The 22835-nt window shown below is 40.5% G+C and overlaps 1 protein-coding gene across 1 annotated transcript in view; it reads right to left on the bottom strand.

Annotated features, from left to right (window-relative positions):
- LOC129709447 (ABC transporter B family member 1-like) overlaps positions 1 to 22835 on the bottom strand; it is a 115089-nt gene that overhangs the window by 26610 nt on the left and 65644 nt on the right. Inside the window, exons 17-18 of the mRNA XM_055655851.1 lie at positions 15716 to 15769; positions 4366 to 4482 (exon numbers count right to left, since the gene is read on the bottom strand). Of these exons, the coding sequence (XP_055511826.1) occupies positions 4366 to 4482; positions 15716 to 15769 (171 nt within the window). The remainder of the gene's footprint in view (positions 1 to 4365; positions 4483 to 15715; positions 15770 to 22835) is intronic.

Raw genomic sequence — 22835 nt, 5'->3', positions numbered from 1 at the left:
TCAGGGCACCATAATGTTTGGGACACAACAATGTCATGTAAATGAAAGTAGTCATGTTCAGTATTTTGTTGCATATCCTTTGCATGCAATGACTGCTTGATGTCTGCGATTCATGGACATCACCAGTTGCTGGGTGTCTTCTCTGGTGATGCTCTGCCAGGCCTGTATTGCAACCATCTTTAGCTTGTTTTCGGGGCTAGTCCCCTTCAGTTTTCTCTTCAGTATTTAAAAGGCATGCTCAATTGGGTTCAGATCGGGTGATTGACTTGGCCACTCAAGAATTTATCATGTTTTAGCTATGAAAAGCTCCTTTGTTGCTTTGGCAGTATGTTTGGGATCATTGTCTTGCTGTAGAATGAACCGCCGGCCAATGAGTTTTGAGGCATTTGTTTAAACTTGAGCAGATAGGATGTGTCTGCACACTTCATAATGCATTATGCTACTATCATCAACAGTTGTATCATCAATGAAGATAAGTGAGCCAGTACCTTCAGCAGCCATACATGCCCAGGCCATGACACCCCCACCACCGTGTTTCATGACACCCCCACCATACTTTGCTCTTGCCATCACTCTGATATGTTAATCTCCATCTCATCTGTCCACACAACCTTTTTACACAACTGTGGTTGCTCTTTTAAGTACTTCTTGGCAAACTGTAATCTGGCCATCCTATTTTTGCAGCAAACCAATGGTTTGCATCTTGCAGTGTAGCCTCTGTATTTCTGTTCAAGAAGTCTTCTGCAGACAGTGGTCATTGAGATTTGAGATTTCCACATCTGACTCCTGAAGAGTGTTTCTGATCTACCGGACAGGTGTTTGTGGATTATTCTTTATTATAGAGATAATTCTTCTGTCATCAGCAGTGGAGGTATTCCTTGGCCTGCCAGTCCCTTTGCGATTAATAAGCTCACCAATGCTCCCTTTCTTCGTAATAATGTTCCAAACTGTTGATTTTGGTAAGCCTAAGGTTTCACTGATGTCTCTAACAGTTGTATTCTTGTTTCATAGTCTCATAATGGCTTCTTTGACTTTCATTGGCACAACTTTGGCCCTCATGTTGATAAACAGCAATAAAAGTTTCCAAAGGTGATGGAAAGACTGGAGGAAAGACTAGGTGCTGAGAACTCTCATACCTGCATAAGGAGGCATTTAAACACACCTGAGCAATTACAAACATCTGCAAAGCCATGAGTCAAACATTATGGTGCCCTGAAATAGGGGGACTATGTATAAACACAACTGAAATGTCTACATGGTGAATCCAAAATGTATAAAAATGGCCTTAATTAAAATATGACAATGTGCCCATGTGATTGTTTCTATTACAAATCTCAAATTGTGGAGTACAGAGGCAAATAAATAAATGATGGGTCATTGGCCCAAACATTATGGAGGGCACTGTAGGTGGACCGCAAAGAAAATAGTCTTTTAGTTCATTAAATATTACTTTGACATGAATGCTTTTCTTGAGAGCAATTCCTCCCGATTTTAATTTTATTTTTCTGATCTATAGCTTGATATTCAGTCTCTTGATAACTGTATCTTTATAATTTGGAAAATAGTTAATTACAACTATTTTATCTGGGATAAGTAACACAACCATCTTCACAATATATAATCAGTGTTTAGAGGGATGTGGACCAAATATGAACAAATGGGACTAGTTTAGACAGGCATCTTGGTGGCATGGACGACTTGCGCTGAAAGGCCTGTTTCTGCACTGCATGACTATGCTGTTAAAAAGTTGTTTGTTGCCTCTTCTCCCATTGAACTTTAGTCAACCTTTTGCACAGGATATCATTATCGTATCTCTAAACTTCTTCTCAAGATCGTCCAGCCTGTTCCCCATTACATTCACTCTTGATAATCCCCCTCCTTCTACAAAAGCTTTGCATTCTGCAGCCTTATCTGCACTTTCAAACAATATCACAGAAAGCTTATAGAACAGGAAGAGGACATTCAGTTCAGCAAGTCGGGCAGCAGCGTGGCGCAGTGGTAGAGTTGCTGTCTTACAGAGCCAGAGACCCAGGTTTGATCCTGGCTACGGGTGCTTGTCTCTACTGAGTTTATATGTTCTCCCTGTGGCCTGCGTGGATTTTCTACCCGTTTCCTCCCACACTCCAATGACGTGCAGGTTTGTAGGTTAATTGGCTTGGTATAAATGTAAAAATTGTCCATAGTATAGGATAGTGTTAATCTGCAGGGATCGCTGGTTGGTTCAGATTCTGTAGGCTGAAGGGCCTGTTTACGACCTGTATCTCAAAACTAAAAGTCCATGCCTGCCCTATGCACGAGCAACCCTGTCGCTCGCACTCCCTGCCCTTTTGTCATTTCAAGTGCTTATCCAGTTCTCTTTGAAACAGCCTTGAAAAATCAGTACATTCCAGATCCTAAACAGACACAAGTTCATAAGCCATAGGAGCAGATGGCCATCATGCCCACAAGTCTCCTCCACCATTCAATCATGGCTGATCTATTTTGCCCCCTCAGACTCACTCTCCTTCTCGCCATAATGATTGACGCACTTACCAATCAAGATCCTGTCACTCAGCTTTAAAAATACCCACTGACTTGGCCTCCACAGCTGTCTGACAATGAATTCCACAAATTCAACACTTAATCTATCCACATTGCTATTGTCTCTGAACGTTGAAATCATTCTGCTAAATATTTTCTGCATCTTATCTATGATCTACACGTTTTTTTGCAAAGCCATGCCCAGAACTGGACTCAATACTCCAATTGTGGATGAACCAATATTCACAAAGATTCATCATTACATTCTTGCCTTTGTTCTCGATGTCTTTACTTGTAATCCCTATGATCGTATATTAGTTTTCCCAATTACTTACCTTCTATGAACCTGGCACTGGGCTATCCAGATCCTTTGTAATCACTCACTACTTAAATGATTTTCTATATTTTCCTGCCAAAATGGACAGCTGCACATTTTGCATCATGATACTCCATTTCTTAGATTGTTCTATAACCTGTTACTTAATCTGCTTGCAACCCTCCAAAACACATTTACAAGACCTTTATATAACTGCCATTTCTTGTAAGTCACCAAAAAGGAATTTACTGCTGATGCCCATGGAAGAGGACAACATGCTACTTGCTGACAATGGCAGCACTGATGGTTGTGCATTGATCAGGTTTGACCATCATTCAGAAGTAATCTTTTGATTAGGTCTACCAATATTCTATCCCAAATTGAACCCAAGTTAGGGTAACGTCTGATGCACCCCGGCCCTATTGTGGACTTGGTACTTTGTATCTGTAACTTGTACAATGTTGTGAACTATATTCTGAACTCTGTATCTTCTCCTTTGCTTGAGCTATTAGATAGATAGATAGATAGCCTTTTATTGTCATTCAGACTTAGTCTGAACGAAATTGCGGCAGTCATACATATAATACAATACAATAAAACAACAATAAACACACATTAACATCCACCACAGTGAGTCCACCCAGCATCTCCTCACTGTGATGGAGGCAAAAGTCTTAGGTCGCAGTCTCTTCCCTCCTATTCTACTCGGATTTGTCTTGATTGCATGTATAGTATTATCTGATCTGATTGGATAACATGCACAACAAAGTTTGACTATAATTCGGTACACATGACAATAATAAATTTAAACCAACACCTTCGATCATCTTCTTCCCCTCTGTTACTTGAAAGGTCCTTCCATAAGCTAGGGTACAGTCCTATTCACCTCTACCCAAATGCAGACATTGTCTCTGTAATTGTTGTGCTACAATGCCGTGTACTAGTTATGACTAGTGAGAATCTATACTACACTATGATATTATTCCTTACTCTACCGAGTGTACTTGAGTTTGGCTTGATTGTATCTATGCATAGCATTATCTGATCTGATTGGATAGCATGCAAAATTAAGTGTTTCACTGTACCTTGTTACATGTGACAATGAACCAGAAACACCAAAAATTACACAAAAGTAAAAATTCCAACAGAATCAAAATCAAAAAGCAGCATGCAACTAATGCCATGGATTACTTGCCTGCAGAAATTGAATGGAAACTAAAGTGCCTAAATGTGTGAGAACTGTTCCTGTCAAATTCCTGTAAAAATTGACACAAATTTGACTGTCAAGTTGACACAAAATGTGTCAGGGGAACAGTTACTGTCAAATTCCACAACACAGCAGCCAAAACAGAATTGCGCAGTGATATTGCACACTGTTGCACATTATAATGCGACTGATGCAAAAAAGTATTACTACTGTGTAACGTTTAAAATATTGGAAAACCGGTTGCCTTACGGTTGAAATTAAAAACATCAACAGTTAAATGACTAAATCCAAGATTTTTCTTCGCTTTGATTACAATACTAACCTCATCCAGTAGCAGCAGCACAGGATCCATGATAAGAGCCCTGGCAATAGCGATCCTCTGCTTCTGGCCTCCCGAGAGACGGATTCCTCGCTCTCCTACGATAGTGTCATAACCATTCTAGGGGGAAAACAGATCGAAAATGATTAGAACACAAAATGCTAGAGTAACTCATCGCTGTAGAACATGGATAGGTGACGTTTCGGATCAGGACCCTTCTTCAGACTGATTGGAGTGGGAAGGGAGCTGGAAGAGAGAGGGAGGTGGGGGAGCTGGAAGAGAGAATGGTGCGAGACAAAGTTCAGTTTAGAGATACAGCGCAGAAACAGGCCATTCAGTTCGCAATGATCAGCAGTCAGCCGTATACTAGGATTATCCTACACCAGGAACAACTTATAAAGCCAATTAACCGATAAACCTGCACATCTTTGGAATGTGGGAGGAAACTGGAGCACCTGGAGGAAACCCACATGGTCAAGGGGAGAACGTACACATGCCGTACAGACAGCACCCGTAGTCAGAATCGAAGCCGGGTCTCTGACGCTGAAAGGCAGCAACTCTAATGCTGCATCAGTGTGCCATCCCTGGGAAGTGATAGGTGGATACAAGCGAGGGGTTGGACAAAGGCCAGAGATGAAAAGACAAAGTGTGGTCGAAGAGATCCTGGAGAAGAGGGGCAAAATGTGACTGCCCCGCGCGGAATATAGGTGGAGGGGAAAGAGAGGACTCCTGCGCACAGGGAAACAGGGGGGGAGGAAATGGGAGGGGGTGTGCGAAAGAGGTGGTGCTTGGAGGATGCTTTAACAAAATTGCGGGACAATTCCATGTTCAAGCTGTTAGGCCTTTGACTCTGACAAGCATATCCAATTGAAGATTCTATCCTCAAATTTTATTTGGCCTTCCATCACAGCGATGTGAGGGATGTTTATGTAAATTATGTTGTGTCTTGGGTCTATTTGTTTGTAATGTATGGCTGCATGGAAAGAAACGGCATTTCGTTTCGGGACCTCAAGGGGCAGAAAATGACGACCTAAACTGTTGCCTATCCATATTCTGTAAATGCTAGAGGAACTCATCGCTGTAGAACATGGATAGGTGACGTTTCGGATCGGGACCCTTCTTCAGACTGATTGGAGTGGGAAGGGAGCTGGAAGAGAGAGGGAGGTGGGGGAGCTGGAAGAGAGAATGGTGCGAGACAAAGTTCATTTTACTCCTACAGCTGGAGAACAGGCCATTGGCTAGAGTTCGCAATGATCCAGCAGTCAGCCGTATCCCTAGGATTATCCTACATTATTAACGAACTTGGCAGTAAAGCCAATATTCCTCATTAAAACCTGCACATCCTTGGAATGTGGTGACAGTCAACTGGATAACCTTAAGGAAATTTGACATGAGAGTTTCAACAGAACTTTACTAGGACCATGCTGTACAGACAGCACCCGTAGGCAGAATCGAAGCCGGGTCTCTGACGCTGAAAGGCAGCAACTCTAATGCTGCATCAGTGTGCCATCCCTGGGACAGTGCAGGCAGGTGGATACAAGCGAGGGGTTGGACTGGGCCCCAGATGATTTACAAAGTGTGAGAAATGATCTGGGGAGGGAATTGAGGGGCAAAATGTGAAGTTTGCAGAGGACACTAATATGGGGGGAGTGTTAGGGGGAAGAGGAGAAATCCAGGTGCAAGGTGACTTGTATAGGCAGGGGTGCGTGGGCAAATGGGAGGGGCAGTATAAGGTGGATAAATGTGAGGTTTCCATTTTGGTTACACAAAACGGGAAAGCAGATTATTCAATGTTCGATTGGGAAAGGGGAGCCGTGAGAGTGGGTGTCAAGTATATCCAGTCATTGAAGATTCTATCCTGCAGGTGCTATTCAAGATTAGACACAAGCAAACTGCAGGTGCTAGTTTAGCAAAAATTTGAGTGTAAAGTGCAGGGAGGTAACTACTGCAGTTGCATATCTGGTGAGACCACACCTGCAGTATTGAGAACAGTTTTGGTCTCCAAGTCTGGGGGGGATCCTTCTTCAGGAAGAAAAATGGTTCCGACCTGAAACTTTGCCTATCCATATTCTCTAGAGATGCTGTCTGACCGACTGAGGTACTCCAGCACTTAATGAGTTTTTCCCCTATTTAAGAGAAGGATATATACATTTAAAATGGCTTATTTTGTGCTTTAAGTTGACCGAGTCTACTCCATTGTCCCACACAAAGGTATTCCTACTCCTTACTGGAGATCCTCCTATTGGCTAGAGCACAAGGCTGATCCAGTGAACCATCATCCCTTGAGCTGGATAGACACAATTATTAACAACCTTTGGCAGTATATTGTATTCCTCATTAAATTACCACACTCCTTCAGTTGGTGACAGTCAGCTGACATAACATTAATGAATTGGACTATGAGAGTTTCAACAGCAGCTTTACTAGGACCGACTGTCCCCCCCCCCTACATGTTTCTATGTTTCTATTGCCATGCTGCTTTTGTAGGCCTCAAGACATTGCTCCACTTGGCATATTTTATAGTTTAGATCAGGAAACTCGTAATGGAATCCAATTTGCTATTGGTTCTGCTAGATCATCCAGCCATGTCAACAACGTGATTGAAATTACTAGGCAGAACTTTCATTACTGCAATAAGGATGTTTTAATCCTACAAAAAAAATCCTGTGGTTACTTGGACATCAATTTACTTGGTTTTCTTTTTCAATTAGTTAGAGCATTGATCAAGTGGGCAATCTACTGAAATCAGATAGCACAGAAGATTGCAGAAGTCTTGGTTATTCAACAGTGAATGCAGATCTGAGACTGTACCACTCTTTCATGATAGGCAGCAACAACGTACATAATGAGACAGGCAAAGTGCAAACATGTGCCAGCGTCCTCTGTGATATAGGAAAAAACTGGCATTAAAGGGCTCCAACGTGTTTAGGAGTCAGAGGGCCAAGTTAGAGTCAAGCGTGTTTAAATATCATACGTCTGAAAATGGAACAATGAAATTCTTTCTCGGAGCAGCATAATAGATCTCTAAACACAGTACTCATAAATAACATATTAAAAAAGTTTAATAAAATAAATAAAACCTAATATCAGTGCAAAAAGGCTCTAGCGCAACAAAGACAGTTTGTAGTTCATAGCTTTCTTGGTGTTTGCAAAGTTCAGGATCTGCTGGGAAGAAGTCGATCGTGAACCTGGTGGTCACGGTTTTCAGGCTCCTGCATCTTCTTCCCAATGGCAGGAGTGAAATGAGAGCACTGCCTAGGTGGTGTGAATCCTTGATGATGCTGGCTGTCTTTTTGAGGTGGTATTTCCTCTAGATCCCATCGATGGTGGGGAGATCAGTAATTTAATTTAGTTTAGAGATACAGCACAGAAACAGGCCCTTCGGTCCACCAAGTCCTTGCCCACCACCATACACTAGCACTATGCTACATACTGGGGACAACTTAAGATCCTTTATTTTACCAAAGACAAGTAACCTACAAACCTGTACGTCTTTGGAGTGAGTGTAGGAGGAACCCGGAACACCATGGGACAACACATGCGTTCATGAGGAGAACGCATGATGGACTGTTTTGGCTATTGAATTAAATGTTCATCATGTTATTGGCACAGCAGACAACTGAGCCCCAGTGTTAAGTGTATGACAAGAGAAAAAGCATCATTTATACGAGGATGTGGGCAGGGAAGGGTGTGTAGAAAGCAGTAAGGCATGTGATTACTAAACAAGATAACAAAAGGGTCAGGTTTAAATCTGAAAAGGCATTACACATATATTTTAAAATATGGTGAGAAAAGCACAAACATTTTGCTACTATCATAATCAAACAGCATGGGTGAATGACAAAACAGATTGACTGAATAACTACAAAAATCCACCTATAGTGCCAAGGATAGGCATGATGGCAACGTTCATCACAGGTGGTTGCAGACTTTGCAGTGAAACCCTTATACCCCATTCTGAATTTAATATTAGAAAATCATTCTGACCAAGGAATATTGCCTCAAAAAAAAATGGATAGCATTCCCTAATGATTACAATAAACTTAGCTCAATTGGCAATGATTAATGTTCATAAGCTATCGGAGTAGAATTAGGCTATTTGACCCATCAAGTCCACTCCGCCATTCAATCGTGGCTGATCTATCTTTCATTCTCAACCCCCAACTTCTGCCTTCTCCTTGTAACCTTTGACCCCTTGCTATTCAAGAATCTGTCAATCTCGGCCTTAAAAATACCCAGTGTCTTGGCTCCACAGATTCACCATCCTTTGACTGAAGAAATTCCACCTCATCTCCTTTCTGAAGCCATGTCCTTTTATGCTGATATTGTTCGAATTACTAGTATTAATAAATCCCTGTTTTGTAGATTCCTATTGATGAAGACAACCATGGTTTACAACATTGATGTAATCACTTTAAGCATTTCCATTGCCTTGATTGGCTGCGTAGATGATTCACACAAATTAGGAAGGACTTAGATTCAATTCAAATCCAAGACGTTTCAACGTGGAAATTTATCCCAACCTTTATGCTGTGGATAATGTAATTGTGTTTGTTAAGACTGGTTTATTGGACTTTCAATTTGTTTTCATTAATGCCAAAAAATAACAGCAGCAAATACTCATGCATCATGATCAAATTGCAGAGTGAACCAACATGCGATTTGATGTTAGTAATTGAGATTTTACTTTACTGCAGAGTAGATGGGAATAGCATATGTTGAACATATTGCAAATTACATTTATGCTTCAGAAGCATGTCATTTGTTAAAGGAGTGATGTACCATCACTTTCTATTTCGTGAATAGAAAGATAAGTCGGGATAATTATGCCACATTGCAGATTTGGCAATAAAAAGACTTGTACAACTTACAAACTATATTTAATTTTCTTTGTTACATTTAGCCTGATCAGCATTTCGAATGCTCAATGTGGTTTGATTCAGCCTGTCTGGTATTCATTTAATAACAATGGACATGTTTTCCTTTTAACTAGTAGGTACTTAAAAACAACAGATGGTTTCCATTTACTATTCAGTTTGTCTGGAATTTAAAGGAAAAATAGATGATCAGAAGGATAAACACTGTACATGGCATTACCGCGACAAAAAGTAGATTTTTAAGGTTGCTTTCCAAATTAAATGGATTTACAAAAATAAATGCTGTGCTGCTTCATAGTACAGCAAGATAATTATAGATTATTCTCCCCTCAAATAGTCTGCCCTGCATAAAAAGTTGAACACCACGTTTTCGTAAAGGTGCTTAAAACAAAGTAAAACAAAAGTGGGTTTCAAACAGGCCGTTTCCCATGGTTAGGAAGTCTAGCATAATGGAATACAGATCCAATAATAAATGCAAAAGACTTGGGGGACAGAACAAAAACAATTTAAAGAAAGAAAATACTTTTGTGAACTTGTGGACTGGGGTAGAGTTGCTGCCTTACAATGCCAGGCACCCAGATTCAATCCTGACCATGGGTGCTTTCTGTACGGAGTGTGTACTGTGTGGGTTTTCTCTGGGCGCTCGTTTCCTCCCACACTCCAAGGATGTGCAGGTTTGTAGGTTAATCGGCTTTGGAAAAATTGTAAATCGTCCCTAGTGTGTAGCTATATTTAAGAGGGAGTTAGATGTGGCCCTTGTGGCTAAGGGGATCAGGGGGTATGGAGAGAAGGCAGCTACGGGATACTGAGTTGGATGATCAGCCATGATCATATTGAATGGCGGTGCTGGCTCGAAGGGCCGAATGGCCTACTCCTGCACCTAATTTCTATGTTTCTATGATAGCGTTAGTGTACAAGGTGATCGCTGGTCGGCACGTACTTGGTGGGTCGAAGGGCCTGTTTTCGCACTTTGTCTCTAAATCACTCTGCAATTTGATCATGAGGCATATTTGAGGCTGTTAGTTGTTGGCATCTATAAATGCTCTGCTTTTTAGGCTACAGCCCCTAGTTCTAGACTTCTCAACCATCGTAAGTAAATATCATCTTTCAACTCTTGTCAGTTTCCTTTAAGATCTTGAAAAACTAGCCCCATATTCAAATTCCAAGATATTCAACCCTAGTTTGTGTAATCCCCCGACAACGTTTACCTCTTGGCATCCAGATTTCATTAGTACAACCACTTATATCCAACAATCATTATCAATGGTTCTTTATTATTATCACATGAGCAGAGGTAGAGAGAAATTCATTTTTGGATAGAGTTCAGTAAAGTATTACCGTACACAAGCACAATCCCCAATCAAGTACAAAGTGTATAGAAATAGTCCACTGAGACTATATACAAGAGTTGCCAGGTTTTGGCACCATTTAAGACCAAGATGCTTTAAGCGCATAAGAAGGAACGACAGACAGATGCTGGTTTACACTAAACACAAAATGCTTGAGTAACTCGGCGGGTCAAGCAACATCTCTCGAGAAAAGGAATAGGTGACGTTTCAGATCGAGGCCCCTCTTCAGACGCCCCCCCCCCCCCCCCCCACTTAACTGCATCCACCAATCACTTGCCAGGCTTTGTCCCACATCTTTCCAGCTTTCTCCCCCCCAATGACAATTAGCAGTAGGGTCTAAAGCTGGAACATTACCTACCCATGGCCTCCTGAGATGCTGCCTAACCTGTTGAGTTACTGCAGCACTGTGCAGTAATTTTTTTTTTACATTAAACTTCTCATCTACTTCCTCTTAAAGTCCTGCTCCATAATGTTGTAGTTACTCTTCTGCCTGTCTTATTAATTTTGTTTAAAGCAGGTATGAAATCCATTTCATCTTTTACACAGGATTGGTTTCAGTGGATTCTTCATCTCTACCTTGTGGAGAGAATGACATGGGATCAGAGCCGACCCATGGGATAGAGTAGAATTGAACTCTCTAATTTTAGTCAACTAATTCAAACAAAACCTTTTTTCCCCCTTCTCTCCTCCTCCCCTCCCCCCCCCCCGCCCCTTTTTCTTTGCCCCACCTGAACACATACCCATTTCTCAATAATCAAAGCAGACTATTGTCTAAATGGTGGCCGATTGGGAAAGGGGGAGATGCAGCGAGACCTGGGTGTCATGGTACACCAGTCATTGAAGGTAGGCATGCAGGTGCAGCAGGCAGTAAAGAAAGCGAATGGTATGTTAGCTTTCATTGCAAAAGGATTTGAGTATAGGAGCAGAGAGGTTCTACTGCAGTTGTACAGGGTCTTGGTGAGACCACACCTGGAGTATTGCGTACAGTTTTGGTCTCCAAATCTGAGGAAGGACATTATTGCCATAGAGGGAGTGCAGAGACGGTTCTCCAGACTGATTCCTGGGATGTCAGGACTGTCTTATGAAGAAAGACTGGATAGACTTGGTTTATACTCTCTAGAATTTAGAAGATTGAGAGGGGATCTTATAGAAACTTACAAAATTCTTAAGGGGTTGGACACGCTAGATGCAGGAAGATTGTTCCCGATGTTAGGGAAGTCCAGGACAAGGGGTCACAGCTTAAGGATAAAGGGGAAATCCTTTAAAACCGAGATGAGAAGAACTTTTTTCACGCAGAGAGTGGTGAATCTCTGGAACTCTCTGCCACAGAGGGTAGTTGAGGCCACTTCATTGGCTATATTTAAGAGGGAGTTAGATGTGGCCCTTGTGGCTAAGGGGATCAGGGGGTATGGAGAGAAGGCAGGTACGGGATACTGAGTTGGATGATCAGCCATGATCATATTGAATGGCGGTGCAGGCTCGAAAGGCCGAATGGCCTACTCCTGCACCTAATTTCTATGTTTCTATGTTTCTCAACTTCCATCCATATTCCTTCCTTTGGCTCCACAATTTGCACCTCTTCTATTCCTATCTCACTTTTTGTTGTTTCATCTCTTTGTCCAACTGTTCGGCTATCACCCCCTCCTAATATTTACCGACCATCACCTGCTAGCCTTTGTCCTGCACCCCTTCATTTCCAGCTTTCTTCATTCCCTCGTCCACCACAATCAGTCTGAAGGAGGGTCCTGACCCGAAAGACCCATGTTCTCCAGTGATGCTGCCTAACCCACTGAGTGTCCTTTTATATTGGACAAAGACCTTCACTTGTGTGGAGGACAAAAAACATGTATTTGTTAATCCTAACATCTTGTTTATGTTGCACCATCATCAATGCAATTAATCTATGACAAAGATTCATTGAAAACAAACTCAATCTCGGAATTACTATTTTTCTCAGCAATAATTCAGCCATGATTAGTGTCAAGGGTAATGGTAATGCATGAAATAAATCATTTTATACGATATTTTCAAAGTTACTGAATATATACAAAATTCCTCTAAATGAAACACTTTAAATAGGTCCTTTCAGGCACAAAATTACTTTAAAAAATTGACGATCAAGTTATTTTTTTAATAAAATAATCAACAATACCATTTTTGCTTATATATCCCATTGAAAATTAGAGTGGGAGTTATAGTAAAGTCTTTTCAAGGAAGGCAATGCCTTTTTTATGTGAAAAGAATTACTGTTCTGAGCAATGGGTGACTTGGCAATAATCTCCAATTTTTCTAACAGTTTCTTTTACAACAAAAATCAAACCCATTATTTGTAATTGAAATGATGAATATTTATTTTATACCATTGGCAATTTGTTCACATTTTATCTTTAACCACAAAACCCATGCTAAGTTCTTCAAAGGAGAACTGCATGTGCTTCCAGTCTTACCAGCAGGTCCTAACTTGAAATTATTAACCCTTCTTTAATTATTCTAGACGTCAATAGCTCCCTTTTAATCATGACCATGGTTTTGTTCTTTCAAAGCACCATGTCTTATACATATCAAGCACTTCTATCCTTCAATTGACTAAAATGTTCACAGTGTTCCAAGACTTCATTGGAAGATTCTTCTATAACCATTCATAACCCAGCATAAAAGGAAATGCTTGTTCCTTCTCTCATATTGAGCTTCCCAGATCCATCCCAACCCAAATATATATATTTGTATTCTGGCAACATTTCTTTAAACTGTTCTTTGCTCTTTAAACATCCTCACAAACCAATCTACATTAGTCTAACATCATTACTGTACTGCATTAGATCAGCAACTAGTTTCAATCTTCCTTTTGCAGGATTCCAAACCTGTAATACTCATACACTTCCTTTAATTTTCCTAATTTCTGCAATATTCATTAATCCCATCTCCATGCACCTCCCTATTACCTCACATTCTATGTTATTTATAAATTCTAAATGCCTGGTCAGCCTTTCTGAAGAAGGGTCTCAACCCAAAACGTCACCTATTTCTTTCCTCCAGAGATGCTGCCAGACCCGCTGAGTTACTCCAGCTTTTTGTGTCCGTCTTCGGTTTAAACCAGCATCTGCATTTCGTCCCTGCACAGCCTCTCCAACTGATGTACTAGCAATAGCAATTAAAATTCCTGGGCATTAACATCTTGGATATGTGATCGGGGGACCAATCACACATTGGTGGGTCATCAGTGGAGAGAGTTGGAAGCTTTGAATTCCTAGGCGCTTACATCTTGGATGACCTGTACTGGACTCAGCACTTTGATGCAAACATGCACACCACTGCATCTACTTACTTAGAGATACTTAAGCATCAAACTAAAACAGATGATCATCAATATGACCAATATAACTCTCACGTTAAAGTGCACATCAATTGCAATTTTTCTGGTGGGACAAGATGGGTCATGATGGTTGGCATTGGCAAGTTGGGCTGAAGAGCCTGTTTTCACACTGTATGACGTTATAACTCCTTGCGTCAATGACTCTATAAAGACTTTGGAAAACACATAACATGTTACATTTGATATGCAATGAACACTCCTCAGGAAAGTTTGATCCTCAATTAACGAACCAAATGGAGAAATTACACAGAGCAAAAACTCCAAAGTGTGGTAAAAGTAATACAAAGGATGTCAGGAAAAGGCTGCTAGCTGCATTTCAATTTATCTTTCTAATAATGGTAGACAACCAGGATTACTAATTTGTTTTTAAACTTGCTGCATTTTCCAAAGCACTCTGAAAATACAGCACATCTTTCAACAATAACCATTAACATTTGAAAATGACTTGACAAATGTACTGCTTGAAAAGAATTGTATTAATAGATATAATCCATCGAAACTTAACTCTCATCCTTCACTTTCCCAGCTCATGCCCTGCACGTACATTTCCAGGTCATTAAATTTAGTTGAAAGTTGTGACCCAGACGCTGGTATTTTCTAGCAATTCCCACAGTAATTCCAGGTCACAAAGAAGAATGCAATGATGACTTGTGCATTAAAAGAGAATAGATCAGGTCTCAAATAACTGAAAATGGTCATAGCCAAACTTTTTATCAGCTATTAAATCCCCAAATGTCATCTACATTTCTTCATTCATTCACTCAGACTTCGTTTAATTCTGGACTTCTTTTCTAATTTATTTACTGTCGCAAAAGATTGAACATTTAACCTCCCAAATTCAATATGCTTTCTAATTTCATGAAGGGCTATGAACCCTAAAGGTTCACTCTGTTTTTCATTCCCCACATGCTGTATAACCAAAGTCAAAGTCAATTTTATTCATCACATGCACCCAAAGGTGCAGTGAAATGAATTTGCCAGCAGCGATACACTTGAACCTGCAGAGGATTCTCCAGACTGTCGTTATTTCTTCTTAATATCATTCCATTAAAAAAAAGATAAAAAATATGCATGACTATATGAAATCACTATTTATAACATTATAGCTGCATACATATTTAATGTAACCTCAACATGTTACAACCACAAACTAGAACTTTAAAACATGGTTAAAAACACCCATTTATGCCCAAAACATGAAATGCTAACTTCTACAATACAATTAACTTTATTCATCCCCGGAGCAGACAGTCATAACACACAAGGTACACAAAAACTTGAAATTAGCTGCGCCACCACAGAGGTCCCCGCTGCCCCCTTTGCCACCGACCCTGAGGCCTCTTTGGCCCAGACAGACGTCGCCGCCCGGCTTGACCGCAGTCCCCTGGGAGGCCTGTGGGGCGGGTCTAGTCTACCGGGGTGTGTTCTGGTCGTTGGGCTTCGTGGATCGGGCCCACGTGGCTCCCTGGAACACTATCTTTGGCAACATTCTTTGGTGCATGTTTATAGCTCATTTTAAAGGAAATATACACTACGCCTACTAATTTTTGCAATGATTTAATCTCATTGAAAAATGCACGTTAATTATTAGAAAATAATCCTCTCCATGAAAACTTAAAAACAAAAATCACACAAAAACAATGAGTGATGCAAAATACTGTCTAACAATATTTCAACGAGCCCTTATTGATTTACATGCAAAAACTGGATTTGGACTTAGTAACTGATATTATTTCATGCATCCATAACCTTACCTCAAAGGCCAGAATGAAATCGTGAGCATTTGCCTTCTTGGCTGCATCAATCACCTGGGAAAAAGGAAAGAAGAATTACATTCAGCCAAAGTTTGACCATCACAGCTTTAAGCTTTGCTTTCTTAAAGCTTAATTTAGCAAAGAGGATAAGATGTAGTGGTCTTAAGATTTAAAGGCAGCCAAGTGGACAATTCCTTATAATATTTAGAAGTTAAAAGGTAATTGAGTAATATTCTAAACTAGTGCCCCCCCCTCCCCCCAACCAGGTCCCCCTTTGTTCAAAGCAGAATCAAAACTGTACTCGAGCATCAGCAAGTTAAAATTTAAACAAGATGCAAAAATGATTTGAACTTTGGCAGTTGCAGTTAAAAAAGAATGTAATTACAATAGAAGACACATTTTTCTTGAATGTTGTGGTCCTTGCAAAAAAAGGCAATTCTACAATTTGTTTTAATGCTCTTCGTACTTCACATGGTATTCCGGATCATTGTGTAATTTAGAACAATTTTTACCTTACACTACAATAATTGCCACTGAGATATAATACTTGGTTTCCTCAGATCCAAAATAACTGAGACAAATATATCTGTCACACTAATACCAACCACACTTTTATGGAGGATCTAATTAAGGCGTAAATTGTAAAACTTTTAATTTTTTTATTTTTTAAATGCAAAGGTCAGTCAATCTTATCAATATGAAGATGTCTAGAATTTGAACATTTAATCCTTTAAAAGCAAGCAGAAAAACAATGCCCATTGTCTGATTAATAATCAGAAACTGACGGACAAACTGGCTTTAAGTGTGATTTCTTGGTTCTCCAGCCATTCATTAATTTCTTCTTAAGCATATATTCCAACACAATTAGATGCTTATAACCAACAATGAGATTACCAGTATTACAAATACAGTGAGGTATATACGACTTGTCAAGCCTTTCAAATACATGCACTTATCTTTTAAGTTATACCACAAAAACTTCCAGTTGACATATTAAAAAGAAAGGTTGACACAAAATGCTGGAGTGATTTAGCAGCACAAGCAGCATCTCTGGAGAGAAGGAATGGGTGATGTTTCGGGTCGAGACCCTTCTTACTAAAAATAAAAATCGAAACACCTTGAGATACTAGGGTGGCCCAGCAAGATTTCTATTTTGTTTGTACCGTTTGATATTCCTTCAGAAACTTTTGTACCATTGGTCCCAAAGTATTTCCTGCTGCTTTATCAGCTCAATGATCACCATTCCCCAGTCTAAATATAAATAAAAGCTACTCATTTACAATCTTTTATTCCTTTGCTGTGCCCATTCAGTATGAAAAGCTATGGTGTACATAATTATCATTACTAATGTTGAAATACAGGATTAAACTATTATCTGGTTTTCCCGCTGCAATATAGATCAGGTTTTTTGATTAGTACATTTTTAAAGAATAAAATTATTCTGTTCGTATCAGTTCCTCAAGATTTTCCTCTGGAAGCATATGGTTATTCTTGGCTAATAAGGAGTCTCTTAGCAGCTTGCAGAAATCAAGAATTCCAGACTGTTGGTAGCCGATAACAGCTGTATTTTAATGTTTTGCTTATGTCTTTCTGTTATATCAGATAATAATGTGAATTTTATCAATAGTAAAATATGGGAGCAATTTTAATGTCTAGTTGCTAGCAATTGCATTGCATGAAGCTTATTGGGCTGCAAACCCTTAAGAAATAGACAATTGAGCCAACAGGTCAAATTAAGGAGTTAATGGTTCTTCACCATGATTATAGATCTTTTTTTTTACCCGTTCTTAAATCTTGCAGTGGCAATGGTCCATGAAATGATAACATACAAACAAGAATGGTCAATGCAATAAACTAATATGGTAACCTTTAAAAATGACAATTGATCTCTTTCTAGTCATCTACCAGTAAATTGTGCATGACATCAACAAGAACATATCTTGGAGACACAATGATCTGTAGATGCTGAAATCTTGAGCAAAACACAAAGGGAGGAACTCGGCAGATCAAGCAGCATCTGTGGAGGGAATGAATAGACGGCATTGAGTCGGTAACTTTCTTCAGACTCCGAGAAGGATTCCGACCCAAAACATCGCCAATCCAGTCCCTCCACAGATGCTGCCTAACCCTTCAGTTCCTCCAGCACTGTGTTTTGAAGATGATATATTTTCTCTGCTATCTCCTAAACCAGTGAGTACATTCTACAATGGATACTCATACAATTTCCAGAAACAGAGGAGAGTTTTACAAGTGGATTAATAACTATTAACCACTCTGCACCTTGAAAGTGCAAAGTGATTATTTGGTACATGGTTGTAGCCGTACATTTACATGCACCTATTACATTCTCAGGAGCAATATTTTGAGATGGAAAGATAAAAAAATGACAGTTTGTGGCATTTGATATTCTTGGAGACACTTTTATGCCATTGTCAAAGCCAAACATTTAAACATTTTCTGTTGAAAGACACAGATAGCTGGAGTAACTCAGGAGAGAAGGAATGGGTGACATTTCGGTCTTCCGAAACGTCACCCATTCTTTCTCTCCAGGGATGATGCCTGTCACGTTGAGTTACTCCAGCTTTGTGTCTATCTTCGGTTAAAACCAGCATCTGCAGTTCCTTCTTAAACATTTTAAGTTGCCTTTCCACCAACCCCACGACCAATATTCTCCAGCCTAAATATAAATATGTTTAAGATATTACCAAAGATTGGAAAGTTTGTGGACAGGAAGGAAAGAAAAGAATGAGTTATAACACAAGCAGGAACAAGGATAAGCTCTCAGTAACAACAAAAAACATCAGTCAGCCCGTCTGGTTCAGGAAGACATTCATTCAAGTTACAATTTTAAGGAAATGGACTCCGAAAATGCAATACCTCAGGGGGTCCAAATGTCAAGGTCAGTTACCATTTATTTTTGGGCTCCGAATTGACACTGTTCTCACGCTGACAGACAGAACATATGCTGCTGGCTTTTTCATTCAGTGGTAGAAGACCTTCAATTTATTTTTTGAAGTGAATTCCTTGTTGAGGAATAAATAAACGTAATTTCCCATTATAATACACCCAGAGGGGCTAAAGAGACGCATTGTCAATGTTTTGACTGAGATAAGAACATAATTAGATGATCAAAAGCTTGGTCACTGAGATAGGCTTTAAGAAACCTCTTAAAAGGTGACGTTAGGTACACAAAGATAAGTGAGAAGATGAAGTCCATTAGCTCCAAGGCTGCTCTGCCATTTAATAAGAATATAGCAGATCCGATTGTGAACTCAACTTCATTTCTACTTGCCCTCAGTAACCTTTACTCCTTGCAAATTAAAATTTCCTTTACCTTAAAAAGTCACAAACTCTCATCAACATCCTTTGGGAAAAAGTTCCAAACACTCAACACTTAAAGAAAAAGAATGCCTGATCATGAGCAAGTTCGTATTTTTAAATGGGGACCCTCTCCTTCTAGATTGTCAAACATCCACATCCATCCTGCCAAACCTCTTCAGGATCCGATATGTTCCAATCATATTGTTCCTCATTCTTCTAAACACCAACACACATGCCTAACCTGTCAAACCTCTCTCCAAACAACCCGCCCATCCGGGTTACAAAAATCCGGAACTTACAAAATTCTTAAGGGGTTGGACAGGCTAGATGCAGGAAGATTGTTCCCGATGTTGGGGAAGTCCAGGACAAGGGGTCACACCTTAAGGATAAGGGGGAAATCCTTTAAAACCGAGATGAGAAGAACTTTTTTCACACAGAGAGTGGTGAATCTCTGGAACTCTCTGCCCCAGAGGGTAGTCGAGGCCAGTTCATTGGCTATATTTAAGAGGGAGTTAGATGTGGCCCTTGTGGCTAAGGGGATCATCAGGGGGTATGGAGAGAAGGCAGGTACGGGATACTGAGTTGGATGATCAGCCATGATCATATTGAATGGCGGTGCAGGCTCGAAGGGCCGAATGGCCTACTCCTGCACCTAATTTCTATGTTTCTGTTTCTATCCCAGTATTGTACAATATTATTTTCATATTGTACGTTAGCCTTGCAATTTATACCAGTGTAAATCTTTGGGGGGGGGGGGGGGGGGGGGGGAAATAGATCTGAGGAAATAAAGAATATAAATCATTTTCTATAGAGACACGAGACTGCAGATGCTGTAATTAGGAGTAACAAACTGTCAGAGGAACAGTCTGTACAGAGATAGTACATTCTCCCTGTGACTGCGTGGGTTATCTCTGGGTGCTCTGGTTTCCTCCCACACTCCAAAGACATACAGGTTGGTACGTTAATTGGCTTCGGTAAAATAGTAAATTATCCCTAGTGCGTAGGATGGGGTGGGAAATTGCAACCTTCACGTGGTCCACCTTGTTTCGACTAATGCAATCAACCCGACGTGCACAAACAAATAGATCAACTAAAACAAGTTGACCTACAACTTTATGCTCTGCACACCAAACACAAGAAGACACGTGTAGGATAGTGCTTGTGTACTGGATGATCGCTGGTCAGCGTAGACTCTGCGGATCGAAGGGCCTGTTTTTATGTGTTTCTCCAAAGTCTAAAGTTACTGGTATTGACTGCCCTACAATTGAAGGGATCGACAGGAAGCTGTGCTCAAGGCAGCAGAAAGTATAAATAATTCGCTTCCGCCGTCATGGTCTGGTTTACCGAGAGTAATTAATAATTTATTGTATATTTATTTGCTGTTGTGTTTAATGTGCCTGTAAAGCTGCAGCTCTGGCAGAATTCTATTATACCAAACAATTGAACTCTCTTGACCTTAGCTGCCTCTCCTTTAATGCCTTCAAATAACACCAATTATAAGTTTCAAACACCAGCCTTGGTCCCATTTTTCTCTTCTTTAAAGTGAATGTCAAACTCACTTATCCTGATGGCTGCTACCTTGGGATGCCTTCACTATGAAATTGTGAATTCAATCTCATGCACATTGCCAAATCTAGTGTAACCTACTTTGTTTGGTCCGAGAACATGCTGCCTTTGGAAATTGTCCTGAATAACTATGGACTCATCTAGTCCACTTTTCCACAACTGATTCTCCCGATTCATAGGTAGATTATAATGCCCCACAATTGCCTCTATCCTTCTGACAGGCTCCCATTACTTCTCCCTTTATACTTCACATTTGAGGGGGTTAGACACAAAGTTCCTCTCTCGGGGCCCAAGCAGCTGATTATTGGCTGTGAAAATCATGGATCAATAAATGGTCAGAATTAGAGGACAACTGAGATCAGGATAGCAGGAACTTGCAAAGATAGGAACAGCAAGTAATTAAATGCATCGCAAGGTGAAATGCCAAGTAATTTTCCACAAGAAATGGAAGTGAGTCAACTTATTTATTAACTTCAATATTCCATTGACTATTCTGCCATTTGCTTCCCATCTTTTGTGGGCAGGCAAATATGTTAAAGTTTTGCAGGCAACAATAAGCGGAAATTTCTGTAATGAAGCCCTTCACGTGTAAGAAACCAATTCTATAAAACACAAAAAGAATTATCTAGCTGAAACTACAGCAGTGCTATGTAACAGACAGAGAATCTGTACTCATTACACCCCAGTTGACAAGTTCCTCAGTGTCAAGTAGCGTTTGTAAGTAAAATCACATGAAATTTAAAAGCATGAAGTAGAATAGAATTGGTAGACAAAGATAAGGAACGGTCTTGATCCGAAACGTCACCCATTCCTTCCCTCCAGAGAACCTGCCTGTCCCGTTGAGTTACTCCAGCTTTGTGTCCATCTTTAGTGTCCATAGTTTAAACCAACATCTGCAGTTCCTTCTTACACATTTCGTAAGGAAATAGTGTGCTGTTTTGTCACAGGGTTGCTATTGTTGGAGCTTCGTGTGTGCAAATTAAATGCTAGGCTGCAGGAACTTGTGTGCCGTTCCCACTAGGTCACTGTACGTTGCGAGGGATGCAACTTACAAATGTTTACTCCCTGACCTCCTCCCAGAATGATGCCTGGGTTAGGTGTATGAGCTACAGGGAGAGGTTGGACTGACTTGGATTGATTTCTCTGGAACACCGGAGGATGCGGGGACACCCGATAGACGTATATTCTTCTTGCTATTGAGGGAGTGCAGCGTAGGTTTACGAGGTTATTTCCCAGGATGGTGGGATTGTCATATGCTGAGAGAATGGAACGGCTGGGATTATATACTCTGGAATTTAGGATGAGAGGGGATCTTATTGAAACAGATAAGATTATTAAGGGTTCGGGCACACTAGAGGCAGGAAACATGTTCCCGATGTAAGGGGGAGTCCAGAACCAGGGGCCACAGTTTAAGAATATGGGGTAAGTTATTTAGAACAGAGATGAGGAAACATTTTTTCACACAGAGAGTTGTGAGTCTGTGGAATTCTCTGCCTCGGAGGGCGGTGGAGGCCGGTTCTCTGGATACTTTCAAGAGAGCTAGATAGGGCTCTTAAAGATAGCGGAGTCAGGGGATATGGGGAGAAGGCAGGAACGTGGTACTGATTGGGGATGATCAGCCATGATCACATTGCATGGCAGTGCTGGTTCGAAGGGCCGAATGGCCTACTCCTGCACCTACTGCCTATTGTCCATATACAATTATGAGTGGCATGGATAAGTTAGACAGTTGGACTATTTTCCCCAGGATAGAAAAAGTAAAAACTGGAGGCATTACGTTATTAGAAAGGCATAGTTTAAAAGAGATGTGCGGGCCAAGTGTTTTTATTGAGGGTGGGTGACAAATGCCTGCAATGCACTCACAGCGGTAGTGTTTGAAGCAGATACATTAGTGGCATTCAATAGACTTTTGAATAGGCATGTGGATTTGCAGGGAATGGAGGGGTAATGTGTGGGTTGCTAGGTGATGGTCTTGGCATTATGTTTTAGAATATACATTGTGTGCTGAAGGGTCTAGTCTTGTGCTGTACTGTTTTATGTTCAATGTACAAGCACCCAAACAGCACCTTGCCAATATCGCAAAGGGGTTGGTCGACGTTTCAGGCCAAACCCTGCCTCAGAACGGAGATCTCCTCTCCACACTCTTTCATGATGCAAGATCTCGACCCGAAACGTCAACCATTCGTCATCCACCACAGACACTGCCTGACCCCATAAGTTCCTCCAATAGTTT

This window comes from Leucoraja erinacea, chromosome 25 (assembly GCF_028641065.1).
Source record: "Leucoraja erinacea ecotype New England chromosome 25, Leri_hhj_1, whole genome shotgun sequence".
Classification (NCBI taxonomy): Eukaryota; Metazoa; Chordata; class Chondrichthyes; order Rajiformes; family Rajidae; genus Leucoraja; species Leucoraja erinaceus.
The sequence above is the reverse complement of the archived record's forward strand: the minus strand, read 5'-3'. Positions and strand labels throughout refer to the sequence as shown.